The sequence below is a fragment of the Salmo salar genome, chromosome 26 (assembly GCF_965601325.2).
Source record: "Salmo salar chromosome 26, fSalSal1, whole genome shotgun sequence".
NCBI classification, from domain to species: domain Eukaryota; kingdom Metazoa; phylum Chordata; class Actinopteri; order Salmoniformes; family Salmonidae; genus Salmo; species Salmo salar.
This window is the reverse complement of record NC_138316.1, coordinates 19530005-19545371: the sequence shown is the minus strand read 5'-3', so window position 1 is coordinate 19545371 and position 15367 is coordinate 19530005. Positions and strand designations below refer to the sequence as shown.

General features: G+C 45.3%; 2 protein-coding genes across 3 annotated transcripts in view; both read left to right on the top strand.

The window, feature by feature from the left end:
- LOC145850402 (uncharacterized) overlaps positions 1 to 503 on the top strand; it is a 65618-nt gene extending 65115 nt beyond the window's left edge. Inside the window, exon 21 of the mRNA XM_082969933.1 lies at positions 430 to 503. The gene's annotated coding sequence lies outside the window, so the exon portion shown is untranslated. The remainder of the gene's footprint in view (positions 1 to 429) is intronic.
- Positions 504 to 564: 61 nt separating this feature from the next.
- LOC145864227 (polyamine-modulated factor 1-binding protein 1) lies at positions 565 to 15161 on the top strand. 2 transcript variants are annotated; one of them, XM_082969494.1, is made up of 8 exons: positions 565 to 597; positions 1799 to 1958; positions 2051 to 2216; positions 2414 to 2581; positions 6865 to 7023; positions 7561 to 7670; positions 7759 to 7833; positions 13441 to 15161. In XM_082969494.1, the coding sequence occupies exons 3-8, from the start codon at positions 2208 to 2210 to the stop codon at positions 13529 to 13531; spliced, it is 612 nt and encodes a 203-aa protein (XP_082825620.1). In that variant the 5' UTR covers positions 565 to 597; positions 1799 to 1958; positions 2051 to 2207; the 3' UTR covers positions 13532 to 15161. The 2 variants fall into 2 exon arrangements, with proteins under 2 accessions (XP_082825620.1, XP_082825619.1); XM_082969493.1 differs by lacking the exon at positions 13441 to 15161 and adding an exon at positions 8601 to 10775 and having other exon boundaries at positions 576 to 597.
- Positions 15162 to 15367: the final 206 nt, after the last annotated feature.

Here is a 15367-nt window from a genome sequence, read left to right as displayed (position 1 = left end):
GACCTCGAGCCTGCCTGCCCTTCGGTACCTCCTGAACTCTGAACTGGTTTTGACCTTTTGCCTGTCCACGACCATTCTCTTGCCTAATCCCTTTGGATTTATTAAACATCTTAAACTCCAACCATCTGCCTCCTGTTTCTGCATCTGGGTCTCACCTTGTGTCATGATACTTTACACCTGCAAAGTTCTCTCCACCAACAAGAGGGCTGTGAACCGTTTGTTATGAACAGTGCTTGTGCCCATAGAAATAGACGTGGTGCCTGCGCAGGATGTTCCCCAATGCTGGAAGGGGGGCCCCTGAGTGAAAACGTTTGGGAACCCCTGTGTTAAATTACTAAAATGTAAATGTAGCCTAACCTCAGAATATTGCCTGTAAACGTGTGGTCAGTTGGTTGGCTGTGTGACTGTGGTTGTCTCTCTGTGTTCCAGCTGCAGGAGCAGGCTGATGCCAGCCGGGCACTGCGGGCAGAGCTGTCCCAGGAGCAGGCCAGGCAGCAGGAGCTGCAGGAGAGGAACCAGGGGTCCAGGTAGAGAGAGGCCCGGCAGGAGTCAGAGAGAAACCAGCTCAGAACCAGCATGGAAGCAGCTCACAGCCAGGTAGAGTCAAACACTATAATTAATCAATAAGCACCTCTGGGGTTTGTGGAATATGGCCAATATACCACGGCTAAGGGCTGTTCTTATGCACGGCGCAACGCAGAATGCCTGGATACAGCTCTTAGCCGTGGTATATTGTCCATAAACCACAAACCCCAGAGGTGCCTTATTGCTATTATAAACTGGTTACCAATGTAATTAAATGTTTTGCTATACCCGTGGTATACGGTCTGATATACCACTGCTGTCAGACAATCTCCATTCAGGTTTGAACCAACCAGTTTATAATAATGTATATAAAACTAGCACTCAACTAGACATGTGCAGACAACAACTCAGCACTCAACCAGGTGCTTTCACACACATACTAATGTATACAAAAGCTAGCGCTCAACTAGAAATATGCAATCAATAAATTCACACATATTGCAAATGCATGTCACACTCACACAACAAATGTTAATCATACTGTAGTGTTTGTCTGTTGATTTATGACTAAAGGCAATATCCCAACACAAATAATTTAGTGTCAGTGAACGTCATGAATTAAACCTGTGCTTGCTGACAGTTAAAAGTTTCAAGAGGCATTCTTTGGCTTTACATGTTGTTTTTCCATTCATCAGAAGAGTGTCTTCTCCTCACATAGTGTCTGACTGAAGCCTGGCTACACTCATCTACAATCCACTCAGATTCCCCCTCCAGCCATGCTCGCAAATTGAATTAGTTTCTGTCTCTGAATTTGTGTTTCAAAAATAGTAATTATTTTTTAACCCCCAAAGGAAGCAAGAGAAATGAGTCAGATCTGCACACGTCATGAATTTTGTGAAATAATAGTTTTCCACCAGCCAAAGGGATACAAGCCTGAAGCGTGGCAATTTACCAACTGTTCAGCTGCTAGGAAATTAAATTGAAGCACATAATTCATATCTTTAGAAAGTTAAATCGATCTGATCAAAAAGTTTCCCACTCAATTACGGCCTGAAATTAATCTCCTTAATCCCAATTTAAAATCTGTCATGCATATAAGTACAGATCTCTCATCTCTCTGCCCATCCATGTGACTTAATCCTGGAACAGACAGCTAAAATGGCGCTGCGATTGTCAGATTTAGTCCCATCTATCTCTGAGCCTGATATACACACAGTGGCACACACACCTGATGGGAGCTTTGATAGGGGTGTGTCTGCTGTCTGTCCTACAGCTGAGAGAGCGGGAGAGGACTGGGGTGCCTGCAGGAGCGTGTGGTAGAGCTGCAGAGCACCACCCAGAGGCTGCAGGAGGAACAGACAGCTTGACAGGCTCAGCTGCGGCAGTGCAGGAGGGAGCTGGAGAGCAAGGAGGGCCAGAGCCACAGCCAAGAGGTCAGAGGTCACAGTCACATACTGTCCATATGTTGAGTGTATTTTGTGTGTAGTTTGGGGCCCATGTTCCATGTGTGTGTTCTCCTCTCCAGATGAGCGTCTTTCAGGAGAGGGTGTCCAGGCTGAGGGAGTGTAGAGGAGGCTCAGGCCAGCAGCAGGCAGGGGACCAGGGACACAGCAGCAGCACAACACAGCCTCAGAGAGCTGAGACTGGAGCTGGCCTCCACCCAGGCTTCCCATAGAGAGAGCATGGAGCTGGTGCGGGCCCTGCTTACACACTGGTACTCTGTCAGGCATGTATTGAAAATACTGACGTTAAAACAATGACACTAACTCTCAACTTGTTTTAGGTTAATGACTGTGGAGGAAATAATGTGTAGTGGGGCTAACAATGTATATTTTGTGTGGATGTTTGTTTTGTGGTGTGTGGCTGTGCGTATGGTGGTACTGGTCAGCTGGCTGAGCAGAGTGGTGAGGCTGCAGGTCTACGTAGTGAGCTGTCCTGCCTGCAGCCGAGGAGCTCCCAGCTGTCAGAGGAGAGAGGGGGCTGGGAGGAGAGGACCAGGCAGCTGGCTGCAGAGCTCCACAGACTACGCACCGCCAGCAGACAGTCACTGGACGAGGTGAGAGAGAAGGATCTACACATCAACATTTCCATTCATCCTCATGGCAATTAACCAATAACCATTCATTTCATTGTCAATAACCACTGATCTGGTTCTAGATCTGACACTGCCAACCATTAGTTCATGTACCAGATAACCTCACATTAAATCCTAGACTGTTACAGCCTGTATCCAACCATTAGGTCATGGACCAGATAACCTCACATTAAATCCTAGACTGTTACAGCCTGTATCCAACCATTAGGTCATGGACCAGATAACCTCACATTAAATCCTAGACTGTTACAGCCTGTATCCAACCATTAGGTCATGGACCAGATAACCTCACATTAAACCCTAGACTGTTACAGCCAGTAGCCAACCAATAGGTCATGGACCAGATAACCTCACATTAAATCCTAGACTGTTACAGCCTGTATCCAACCATTAGGTCATGGACCAGATAACCTCACATTAAATCCTAGACTGTTACAGCCAGTAGCCAACCACTACACCATCACATGATTAGAAGTGTGATTGCTCAATCTTTCAACCTTATGTGTTGTACAATAAGAAAGGGGGTTATCTAGTGTAATATATGCCCAGGGCTGGAAATGAACACTACACCCTTAGAATGCCTGGCCATTAGTGTAGAACACACAGCCCCTCTGAAGTAGAGACTTAACCTCCACAGGTCGCGCTGTACACTAATTGACCACTACAGGCGAGAGCAGGTTATGTTGTAGAGAAAAGAGGTGTGACTTGTAGCAGTGCCCTTTCTGTGTGTGCGGGGCTGTATTCCTAAAGCTGATTGGATAATGAGACCTCTCTCCCAGACCCCCATAGATTCTGCATGTACAACACACACACATATTCATACATACATTTGAAGTCGGAAGTTTACATACACGTTAGCAAAATACATTTATCACAATTCCTGACATTTAATCCTCGTAAAAATTCCCAGTCTTAGGTCAGTTAGGATCACCACTTTTTTTTCACACTCTTTTTAAGAATGTGAAATGTCAGAATAATAGTAGAGAGAATGATTTTTCAGCTTTTATTTCTTTCATCACATTCCCAGTGGGTCAGAACTTTACATACACTCAATTAGTATTTGGTAGCATTGCCTTTAAATTGTTTAACTTAGGTCAAACATTTCGGATAGCCTTCTACAAGCTTCCCACAATAAGTTGGGTGAATTTTGGCCCATTCCTCCTGACAGAGCTGGTGTAACTGAGTCAGGTTTGTAGGCCTCCTTGCTCGCACACGCTTTGAGTTTTGCCCTCACATTTTCTATAGGATTGAGGTCAGGGCTTTGTGATGGCCACTCCAATACCTTGACTTTGTTGTCCTTAAGCCATTTTGCCACAACTTTGGAAGTATGCTTGGGGTCATTGTCCATTTGGAAGACCCATTTGCGACCAAGCTTTAACTTCTTGACTGAGGTCTTGAGATGTTGCTTCAATATATCCACATAATTTTCCTTCCTCAAGATGCCATCTATTTTGTGAAGTGCACCAGTCCCTCACACCGTGATGCTGCCACCCCCGTGCTTCACGGTTGGGATGGTGTTCTTCGGCTTGCAAGCCTCCCCCTTTTTCCTCCAAACATAACGATGATCATTATGGCCAAACAGTTCTATTTTTGTTTCATCAGACTAGAGGACATTTCTCCAAAAAGTACAATCTTTGTCCCTATGTGCAGTTGCAAACCGTAGTCTAGCTTTTTTATAGCGGTTTTGGAGCAGTGGCTTCTTCCTTGCTGAGCGGCCTTTCAGGTTATGTCGATATAGGACACGTTTTACTGTGGATATAGATACTTTTGTACCTGTTTTCTCCAGTATCTTCACAAGGTCCTTTGCTGTTGTTCTGGGACTGATTTGCACTTTTCGTTCATCTCCAGGAGACAGAACGGGTATCCTTCCTGAGCGGTATGACGGCTGCGTGGTCCCATGGGGTTTATACTTGCGTACTATTGTTTGTACAGATGAACACGGTACCTTCTGGTGTTTGGAAATTGCTCCCAAGGATGAACCAGACTTGTGGAGGTCTACAATTATTTTTCTGATGTCTTGGTTGATTTCTTTTGATTTTCCCATGATGTCAAGAATGTCCCATGAAGTCACTGAGTTTGAAGGTAGGCCTTGAAATACATCCACAGGTACACCTCCAATTGACTCAAATGATGTCAATTAGCCTATCAGAAGCTTCTAAAGCCTTGACATGATTTTCTGGAATTTTCCAAGCTGTTTAAAGGCACAGCCAACATAGTGTATGTAAACTTCTGACCCACTGGAATTGTGATACAGTGAAATAATCTGTCTGTGAACAATTGTTGGAAAAATGAGTTGTGTCATGCACAAAGTAGATGTCCTAACCGACTTGCCAGAACTATAGTTTGTTAACAAGAAATTTGTGGAGTGGTTGAAAAATGAGTTTTAATGACTCCAACCTAAGTGTATGTAAACTTCTGACTTCAACTGTACATACAGAAAGAGTTTGCAAAGACACAAACATTTAAACACACAGTTTTGCTTAGAGGAACTGCCTCACATAATAGCCAAAATATAAATCACAGTTTATCTGAGATACTCATACAGTACAGAAATGTAGTAACAGGTTTTCAAGTGAAAATGTCTAAGAGGCTTTATGGTTCAAATAGTCTAAGCATTGTGTTTGTATTGTGACAAATCCAAAGCACTCTGTTTGTGTACACAGGCACATAGGGAGCTGTGTGTGCTTGCTCTGCAGTGCCAAACCTCTCTACAATGTGTTTGTATGTGTGTTTAGCCGAGGGCACATCTCTGTGGCTCATCGCTGTGGTCTCACGTCATCCTCCTTAAGTGCTGTCAATGTTGCATGGTAACAGCGGCGCTCTACCCTCTTAATTGGTTTAGGAAGAGCATCCTTGTCATTTTGCGGTCAGCAAACTCCGCCAGAGAAAATGAAGTGTGAGTTGCACCCTCCCCGCGCAACCCGTCCCACAAAAAATAATGAGTGTGTGTGTGTGTCTTTTACTTTCCACTTTTAGAAATAATTGCTGGTTGCTCGGTGGGATCAGAGGAAGGGTATAATGATTGTCTCTGGCCGTGCGGTATGGCTGGGTTCTGGGGAGGGAAGACACTGGGCTGGGGGAGAGCAACTCATTTCACACACCTAAATGTGAGTGTGTGTGTTTGTGTGTGAATGTGTTAACATTAGTGTGTTTGTACAGCATGTAACCTGTTTGTGGTGTCTATGTGCTTGATGTGTATCTACATACTATGTGTGTGTGTGTGTGTGCACGGCTGCCCTTTTGCGCGGATTAGCAGGTAAACGCAGCAAGAGGATGACCAGAGTGGGGTTGCGATGCTGTCACACAGGGGTTAGGGGGAATACAGAGCTGCAGTACTGCAGTTTGGAGCCCCCAGTCAGGCTCACCCCCCCTCCCCCACTCCCCACACACACACCAATTTAATTGCCTTTGCTTCTTTCATTACATGTATTGCGTGCTCCCTGGGCGTGTGGAAAGGTCATTGTGGTGGGGATGTGAACACTGCACAGCCTCCGTGTGTCCCAGCCAAGCAGGCAGAGGATAGGGCGGGGGATGTGAACACTGCACAGCCTCCGTGTGTCCCAGCCAAGCAGGCAGAGGATAGGGCGGGGGATGTGAACACTGCACAGTCTCCGTGTGTCCCAGCCAAGCAGGCAGAGGATAGGGCGGGGGATGTGAACACTGCACAGCCTCCGTGTGTCCCAGCCAAGCAGGCAGAGGATAGGGCGGGGGATGTGAACACTGCACAGCCTCCGTGTGTCCCAGCCAAGCAGGCAGAGGATAGGGCGGGGGATGTGAACACTGCACAGTCTCCGTGTGTCCCAGCCAAGCAGGCAGAGGATAGGGCGGGGGATGTAGCTAGGGAGGACTGGTTACTGCTGATCTTCACATTGTTCCTATAAAGAAAAACGTGTATTTTATGGTGATCAGTTCTTTGATGTAGTGGCTCAACATGTACATGCATATTAGCATACGCAAGCATTGTTAAGAGTGATTTAGAGTCAGATGAATGTGACTATGACAAGACAATGTTACTAGAAGGAGATGTTTATGGAATAGTTCCCTACAATGTAATTAACTAATGAACTATCGTTTCCCAGTTTCCTACGTGGGCAGGGTTATGGGAAAGCCTCATGAATATACATTGCATGTTGCTGTGACTCATTGTTCATTCATTCATTTAAAAGGTCCATCAGTCTTCAGAAATGAGAACAAAAATGATATTAGGAAATGCCAATGACAGGTATCATCCCTGTCCCACCTAGACTCGGTCCTGTGAGGGCAGGCTGGCAGAGCTGAGTGCCCAGCTGGGGAGGTCTCAGCGCTGGGGCCAGGAGCAGCTGGTAGCCCTGGAGGAGGGGGTGGTGCTGATTAAGGTGGAGATGGCTTCTCTCAGGGAGAACTACCATGCCAAGGTGGCCCAGGTCAGACACACACTTACACAATGGGTTCTGGGGACATTCTGGTAGGGTTTATGACTAAGGATAGGAGGTTTAGCTGACCATGTGACCTGATCAGGAAAAACTCTGGGCCCTTATTATAGCCGGTAGCCTAACTGTGTAACTAGGCCCAAAGTTTTCCTGATCAATTGATGTGCTCATGAAAACCTCTTGGCTCTAGTTATGACACATATCCTCACACTTTGCACTGGCACAGAAAGGCCAAACAGCATAGTTAGTAATCACCTCTCAATGGAAAATGAGCTGTATAGCCATTAGGATGTGCAGTAGGGGTTTGTTCATGTGTCTCTGTTCAGGTGGATGCCTTACACTTACAGAGCGATTCCATGGAGCACAAGTACAGCACAGCAGCTAATGAGGTAGTGAACCCTTAAAACCTCCAGATATGTCAGATAGACTCTCTCATTTTCTCTCTTTCTCTCTTTCTCTCTCTCTCTCTTTCTCTCTTTCTCTCTTTCTTTCTCTCTCTCTGCCTTCCTCCCCCCCATCTCTCTGTCTCAGGTGGAGGTGTTGCACCAGTCTCTGGGTAACGCTCGTTCAGACAGTTCTTTTCTACACAGGGAGACTGAGCTGGTGGTAACTAACGTCAACCAGTGGGTGAAGGAGCAGAAGTAAGAGCATACCTTAACTCCACACACTCACTGATGCCCAGTCACTTTCTACTCTACATTCACTAAGCAGCATTAACCCTGTCGACAGGCAAGGCAATGAAAAACTGAACTTCAAGATCAAAGACCAGAGCAAAAAGATCATCCATCTCACTGCAGAGAAGGAGTAAGAGCTCTTCCACACACATCCAACCTACCCTGTTGTTGTTCGACTCACATTGTTTACTTATTTTATTCACAGGAGACATGATAGTGATAAATGGTGCTATGCTTAAGCAATAAGGCCTGAGGGGGTTTGGTATCTTGGCAATATACCATGGCCAAGAGCTGTTATTTCACATGACACAACGCGGAGTGCCTGGATGCAGCCCTTAGCCGTGGTATATTGGCCATATACCACAAACCCCCGAGGTACCTTATTGCTATTATAAACTGGTTTCCAATGTAATTAGAACAGTAAAAATAAATGTTTTGTCATACCCTTGGTATATGGTCTGTTTATAAACTGGGTGGTTCGAGCCCTGAATGCTGATTGGCTGACAGCCGTGGTATATCAGACCGTATACCACGGATATGACAAAACATGTATTTTTACTGCTCTAATTACATGGTAACCAGTTTATAATCGCAATAAGGCACCTTGTTGCGTCGTGCCTAAGAGCAGACCTTAGCCGTGATATATTGGCCATATACCACACCCCCTCGGACCTTATTGCTTAAATATATCACGGCTGTCAGCCAAACAGCATTCAAGTCTCAAACCACCCAGTTTTTAATTATGATTAGGTCCCCATGTTTAGAGCACTGGTTAACAAGTGTACAGGAGTTAGATGGCTTTAGATTAGATGGAGCAGGGAACATGCTATACTTGTGAAATAAGTGTAAATGGAGCCACCCAGGAGTTGTGACCCGGTTTATTAACTGTGTGTCCAGTCACCTGCAGGAGAGTGTGGAAGGTCTGCAGGAGGAGATGAGGCTGAAGGCTGAGCTGGAAGAGAGCAGGATTGAAGCCGAGAGATGTACCATACACAGTTACACACACTGGATAACACTGCCAGACCTCCACACATTTACAACCCTGATATATTGTAATATAACAACACTAATTTAAGAGCATTGTTCCTTTCTATTGAGTAATGACACTTGTTTTTGTATCAGACTTGTGGCCAGACTTCCCATCCAGCTGCTCCACACAGAGTGAGTACTGTACTACTGGCACTGACCTGAGACACTGGATCAGTGGGCTTGGCTCTAGTCCATCCCCTGGCAACTTCCCAGTTCTCCAGGAACAAGAAGCAGCAGGTTCATACGAGACTAATGACTACATGTCCTCTAACTCCTCACTAGTTTCTTTGCCGGGGCTCTAGAGACAGCGTCAGTGACAAAGCAGTGACTTCCCGGACTGAGTGAATTCCTCTCTGTTTCTAGACTAGAGCTGAGACATGGGTCAATAGCAACAATCACCAACACATCTCAGACAGTATTGGTTAAGAGCGGGAGCTCGTCTGTAACTCATAAGAGCTATTGGCAACCATGTTGATTTCTGTTGTTCTGGGATTAGCATCTGTGTTTCTGGGGGCTAATGGTCCGTGTCGTCCGGCTGTGAAATCAGTGGCCTGAGAGCCTCTGAGAAGCCTGCAGATTGGTGTTTCAAATCCCCACCCCCCCTCTAATGCAGCCCAGCCTGTCTCAGCCACTCCCTCCATCTCCCAGAGTAGAACAGTTTCGCTGTTCCGAGTTCCCCCTCCGCACCCTGGGTGACCCCCACTGCAGTCTCCTCACGCCGGGGCCCAGATGCCACCGGCCCTTCCTGCCCCACAGGACCACTGCAGCTTGTTAACATCGAAGATACATTTGTGCAGTCAGGCGGGAAATCCTAGAGGTGGCTATGGACGGTGGTAATCAAAGACCTGGTGCTCTGACACTGAGGACTGGAGGAGGGCTTAGAGATGACCTCTAGTCTAGCCTCCTATCAGGTCCGATCATCCCACCTAACAGACGGATGGACAGACAGCCATCCAAGGACACGGTCTCCTCTCCTCTGGGCCAGACATGTCTTAGTCATGTCTGTTTTCAGAAACCAGTCTAGACACTCAGACAGACGTCACCCACACATTGCCATGGTACCGACTACATCTTTTTAAAATTGAACTTGCATTTTATATGTGATGCTGAGAAAAGGCGATTTATTGGTGAAATTGTGTTCCATATGGTTGTTTGACAGTTGAAGCCTTCTCATTTTGCGCTGCCTATACCTCCTCGCTTTAAAGTAAGCCAGTCCTGTGCTCCGTGGCATTTCCCTGTAATACGTTCCCGTCTGATTTCCTTCTAAATTGAAATGCGGTAAAGTTAGGGCTGATTGGAGGGATTACTTTTGGTGAGTGTGAGATAGGAGGGAGAGAGAAAGAGACTAGACTGGTTGTGAACCCAATCAGAGCCCTGTGTTGACTGTGCTGATTAGAGGCTTGTAGTGAGTGGGATCCATTCTATCCCATCATTCCCTGTGTTTGCTCTGATAACGGAACCTCAACACTCATCATGTCCCTAACCTCATCCTCATACTGTCACTTACAGCACACCGCACTGATCTCTCTCAAACGTCTTATGCAAGGTGAGTAATGTACCAAAAGTCCCTCTAGAACTTTAAACCTGCTTTGAAAGAACAGTTAGCATGCTTTGGGAAAAAAAATCACTGTTTGGCTGAGTGTTAAAAAAAACATTTTAAAAAGTTGCAATATGTAGTTGAGGAGCACTGAGGCATTGAGGATGGACATTGCTCTGGAGAGAGTACTGTACGCTAATAAGTGTGTATGCGTGCGTTGTGCATGTTGCCTGGCCTGATACCAATGGAGGGCAGATGCAAACTCAGCCCATAAAGGCCCACTGGATGACTGCGACTTCACTCAGCTAATGTTCCAGGACATCCAGGAAGCCTGTAGGGAGCTGGGAGAACACAGAGGTGCGCTAAAAAGCAGCCGGAGGGAGGGAGGGAGAGAGAGTAAATACAAATAAATAGATAAGTGAATGGCATGAGAGGAGCAGAGGGAACAGTCGTCCATTCTTGCGCACGCACTGCGTTTGTTTATTTATGGCGTCTGAGGTCCTGAGCAGGGCTGATGGGGGGGGGGGGGGGGGGGGGGCTGGGGGAGGATACTGGGCCTCTCCTTCCTTACGCATGCCTGGCTCTGCTCCCCAGCTTTCATTGAGTGTCATTACCAGGGCTTTCAGCGCTAGAGCCAAGCTGAGACCTGACATCCACTCCATAGATATGTGTGCATATGGATGGACTGCTGATCCCTCTTATCCGCCACTGAGGAGGGAGAATTAGGCCGAGGAGAGGAGAGGAGAGGAGAGGAGAGGAGAGGAGGGAGGGGAGGAGGGAGAGGAGAGGAGGATGCAGCCATATCTGACTTTAATGGCCAGGATATAGCTATTACTTAAATGAAGGACAGTATTCATGCCTGATTTGTTGTCATGAAAATGTCATACGGGTCGGGTTATCCACATTTAAAGTGTTTGTACACTTGTACACTGGTGATTGTAAGGGCCATGTACACTGCAGTGTGTTGTAGATCAGGATGACTAGGATGCATATCAGGATATTCTAGTTGGCTGTGCCTGCACCAAAACACCAGTATTTTTCCTTCATCTTTTTAATTCAGCACTTTTATTTCCATGACTGATCAAAACTCGTTTTCTCATGACTCTTGTCACTGCAGCAGACATATGGTGAGCAATACGATTGGAACATCAAATCACAATAAAATCACAAATACCGAATCGCAACACATATAGAATCGTGAGAATCGCAGTACATATCGTATCGGCACCTAAGTATCACAATAATATTGTTTGGTGAGATGCCGAGCCATTCCCAGCCCTAATGGCCAGTAGCAGAAATAAAGGCATGCAGCTGATGTGAGATGTGCATTTCCTTCTACGCATGGTGTTCATTATCAATGTCCCTTTCCTGTTCACTTCCTGTTAGAAGGACGGCTGATTGATGGCTTGTGCTGTTTATTTGGATATCAGCGAATGAAATATTCATGTCGTACGCTCTCCCAAGCAGAAGTTATCTAGATGCAGCGTAAATGGTACTTGGGATTAGATTTTCACAGCAGATTGCTGTTATTACAGGAGAAAAAGGTGAAAAGAGACTGTGTGAGCAGTCGTTTTCCTGGGAGGCAATCTATTTCTCTTCCACTCAGAGCACCGGAGCGCTGGACCAGGCTCTTAATGCGCGGGAGAGAAAGCGCTTTGGTCTGCAACCTTTCACACCTTCACCTCCCCTTCATGTGATTGAATAGTTAATAACTTTGACTTTCCTTTGAAAGCCTGTGACGTGGCTCCTACTGAATGGCCTGTTGTCTGGCTGACACACCTGCCTATTGCTCTCTCTGTCTGTCTCTGTCTGTCTGTCTGACTGACTGACTGACTGCCTGACTACATGTCTACTTGGCCCAGATGCCAGATTGTCTGATAGCCCACCTCTCTCTTCCACAAGCCCTCTCACTTTCAAGCCTGTCCCTCACCTGAATTACCACCTAGCTTATCTGTCTGCCTTAAAGGAGTCTGTACATTATCAGAATTTTGATGGAAAGGGGTTTGGATTGCTTACTCTTCTTCTCTCCTTCCTTCCTCCCTCGACACACACACAGGGAGCTCATTAGCGCACCCCATGCTCACAGCTCCAGCAGATTGTGACCTTGCCTAATTGTGCACCACGCTCATTTGTTCTCCCTGCATGATGTGGCGATTGCTTATTTATTCTCCTCAGGGCTCCTCTCTCACATTAAAATGATTGACTTATTTCATTCACTGCACATTTGCCAAGCTTTATTTGATAAGCTCATTTCCCTTGGTGCCCAGAATCCCCCCTGTTCCCATGTTTTAAAAGTTCTAATGTTCCCAGTGCAGATTATTATTCATACTTGTGATTGTTTCTTCGTCTAATTATCTGTGTTGGAATAATTTTGCATCTGTGAGCCTGTTTATCCCAGCGGACTGAAACGGCACAAAAGGGCACACATTAACGATGTGTCTGGAATAGCCGAGGAGCCAGTTGTGTACACAAAGCTGGCAGACGCGGTCAACAAGAAGCTTAACAGGGATTGGGACATCGTGGAAGGTTTACCAAAATAAGCAGCCTGAATTTGCATTTGGTTAGAGGGCTGTTGACGAACAGAGCCATCAACATTTGGTCCATCAGGTAATGAGACGGGCTCTGTTTTGACGTGGCTATATGCAGCGAGGTGGAGCTAAACTAGTTGTAGTCAATAGAGGTCATGGTTAAGGTGGGTAGTGCAGATCCACTCCACACTGACCCATTGACCACCATCAGCCCTCTCCTCCCCTACAGTGGGGAGACCCTCTCTGCCCCAGACCAAGAGGAGAGTTCTAGAGAGACTCAGCAGTTTAGAGAACAGAGCCAGTACCAGAGCAGAGACACAGACAAGCTAGCAGCAGGAGACCTGTTCAGTAGTGTACCGGTAGGTTAATACACTGAAATGGATATGAACTCACCAACAGAGGACACAGAGGGATAGTATTAGGTAGGGGAATGATTGGCAGTATTTCTGCAGTGGGAGGTGAATGATACCTCATGAGTCATGTATTAACAGTAATTCTCTGGATAATATTCATGCTGACAAATATGCAAAGTTAAGGTCCAAGGAGATGCCAACATACCAATAGTAACACTGAGCTCTGAGGCTGACTATTGACGGTATCTTATTTGAATAATCTGTTTCTGTCTGCCTCTGCTCTGTCTCAGATCTGCTCTGACTGCGACAGGAGCCTTGAGTGGTCCGGGAGACAACCTGTGGATGAGGAAAGCTCTGGCTGCCAACCTGCATCTGCGCTAGCCCCAGACTCAGCCTGGGCCTGCCTGGCAGGGAGGGGGGCCACGTTTGCTGCTGAGGTGGCCAGAAGAGTGGCACTTAGGGCCCTGGAGCGCAGACCCCTGCCATGTGGCCACCACCGCTGGAGCAGACCCGCTCTCTCAGGAGGGACACTGGTGGGTGCTAGTATGAACCAGTGAGAAGGGAAGTACAGGTAGTTATTATGACTCAAGAGAATACAGCACACAAATATTTATGATTTTGTAGCTTGATAGATATGAATAAATGATTGTATTATATTTAAGATTATTTAATGACAATACTAAACTTAAATAATTAAATTTCTTTGGTATTTTCTTTTTTTTCAAAATCTTATCTTTGTGGCACAATATGTTCTCTTTCCTGTGTTCTTGATGACTTCATGTGATTTTGTGGCACTGCTACCATTGCCTTACAATTTATTGAGAAATCAGCTCAGTACTTAGATTGTAATTTACAACTTTATGTATGAATGTACAGAAAATCTGTGGTGAATAAGTAGACAATCATAATGTAGAACTGGGCTGAAAGAGTAATGGTAAGAGATTAGAATCTTACCTGTACAGTATCTGGGTCCTTCCACCAGTTCGGTGCCTTTTTAGAAGTGTAACTTGTGATTTCACAAAATGTTGACATTCTGTCCTAAAAAACACATGTTGCCATTCCAAGAGGTTAAATTAAAAAGACTATAGGGTTGACCGTCTCGTCTTAAATCAGCCATAAATCCTCTCGAGACAGGGGGAATGGAAGCTTGTTGTGTGCAACAGGGAGTGGCAATTGAATGCAAGCTTCACAACAACAAAAAATCTAATTGCTATAACATTTCTAGCCTGTCTGTCTATGGGTAACAGGGTTATTCGTGTTATGCTTGACATGTTAGTTTTCTATCACGAAACAGAAAATGGCCAAACAAGGTTTTACACTATGATTTGACTATTTGATGTTCAATGTATCTTTTGAAAAACACATTTTAAATGAATAGTTTCACCATCTTAAAACTAGAGGGTTGACCTTAAAATGAGGGACAGATGTAAATGAATTACTAATCAAATGAAATAAATATAATATTCAGAAATGACTTAAAATAACTAGGGATTTACAATGATGGAGAAATGTTTGGATTAAGGGGGTTGAAGTCTTCCTAGAAGTGACACAAGGTTGGCGGAGGGACATGTCAAAATGCTGAATTTAGCAAGCCTTTATTTATATATTAAAGGGCACTTCATTGAATAGAACAGGCTTTTAAAATCAATATTGGTGCACAATTTCTACTTAATATCAAAAGGCACTCTTTTCGTGGAACGACCCATCTGACGAATATTTGTATCTATCCATTCAGGGTTTTTAGTTACATTTACATTTTTATTGAAACCTAGAAAGAATTAGAAAAAAAGTGTCCAGCCTTTTATTGTGGTATGAGAAATAGTCCTGCTTATTTCTGAGGTTGTCAAATGAGGAATTGATGTCTAGATCAAAGTCCTAAAAATGTATTGTGGGGGATTTCATGTTTTCAGTCACCTAGAGCAATACATTCTTGAGTTCATGTAAATCCTAATGAATTGTGTAGGCAGAGAAGTCTTTGTGGCCAAATAAAAGTCTGGTAAAGGCATCTAAACCCATAACAAGTGTCCCTTTGTTCTAGCACTACTCCATTCATCATGAGTCGGCTGTGTGAATCCAGGCATTGCTGCAGCTTTGAGAGCAACTCTGACAGTTCCATGCCCACCAGCTTTCAATAACTGGGGATGTCGGAGCTTGACAGTAGAAAGTCTTTTTTTTCTGACTAGAAGAAAATAAGAGCCCTAAGCAATAGTAGATGAG

What these genes read in the sequence shown, in the direction of transcription:
- LOC145864227 (XM_082969493.1), top strand. An exon ending in GCAGACAGTCACTGGACGAG is followed by an intron (nt 2,582 to 6,864) that starts GTGAGAGAGAAG and finishes TGTCCCACCTAG; the next exon opens with ACTCGGTCCTGTGAGGGCAG. An exon ending in CAGTGGGTGAAGGAGCAGAA is followed by an intron (nt 7,671 to 7,758) that starts GTAAGAGCATAC and finishes CCCTGTCGACAG; the next exon opens with GCAAGGCAATGAAAAACTGA.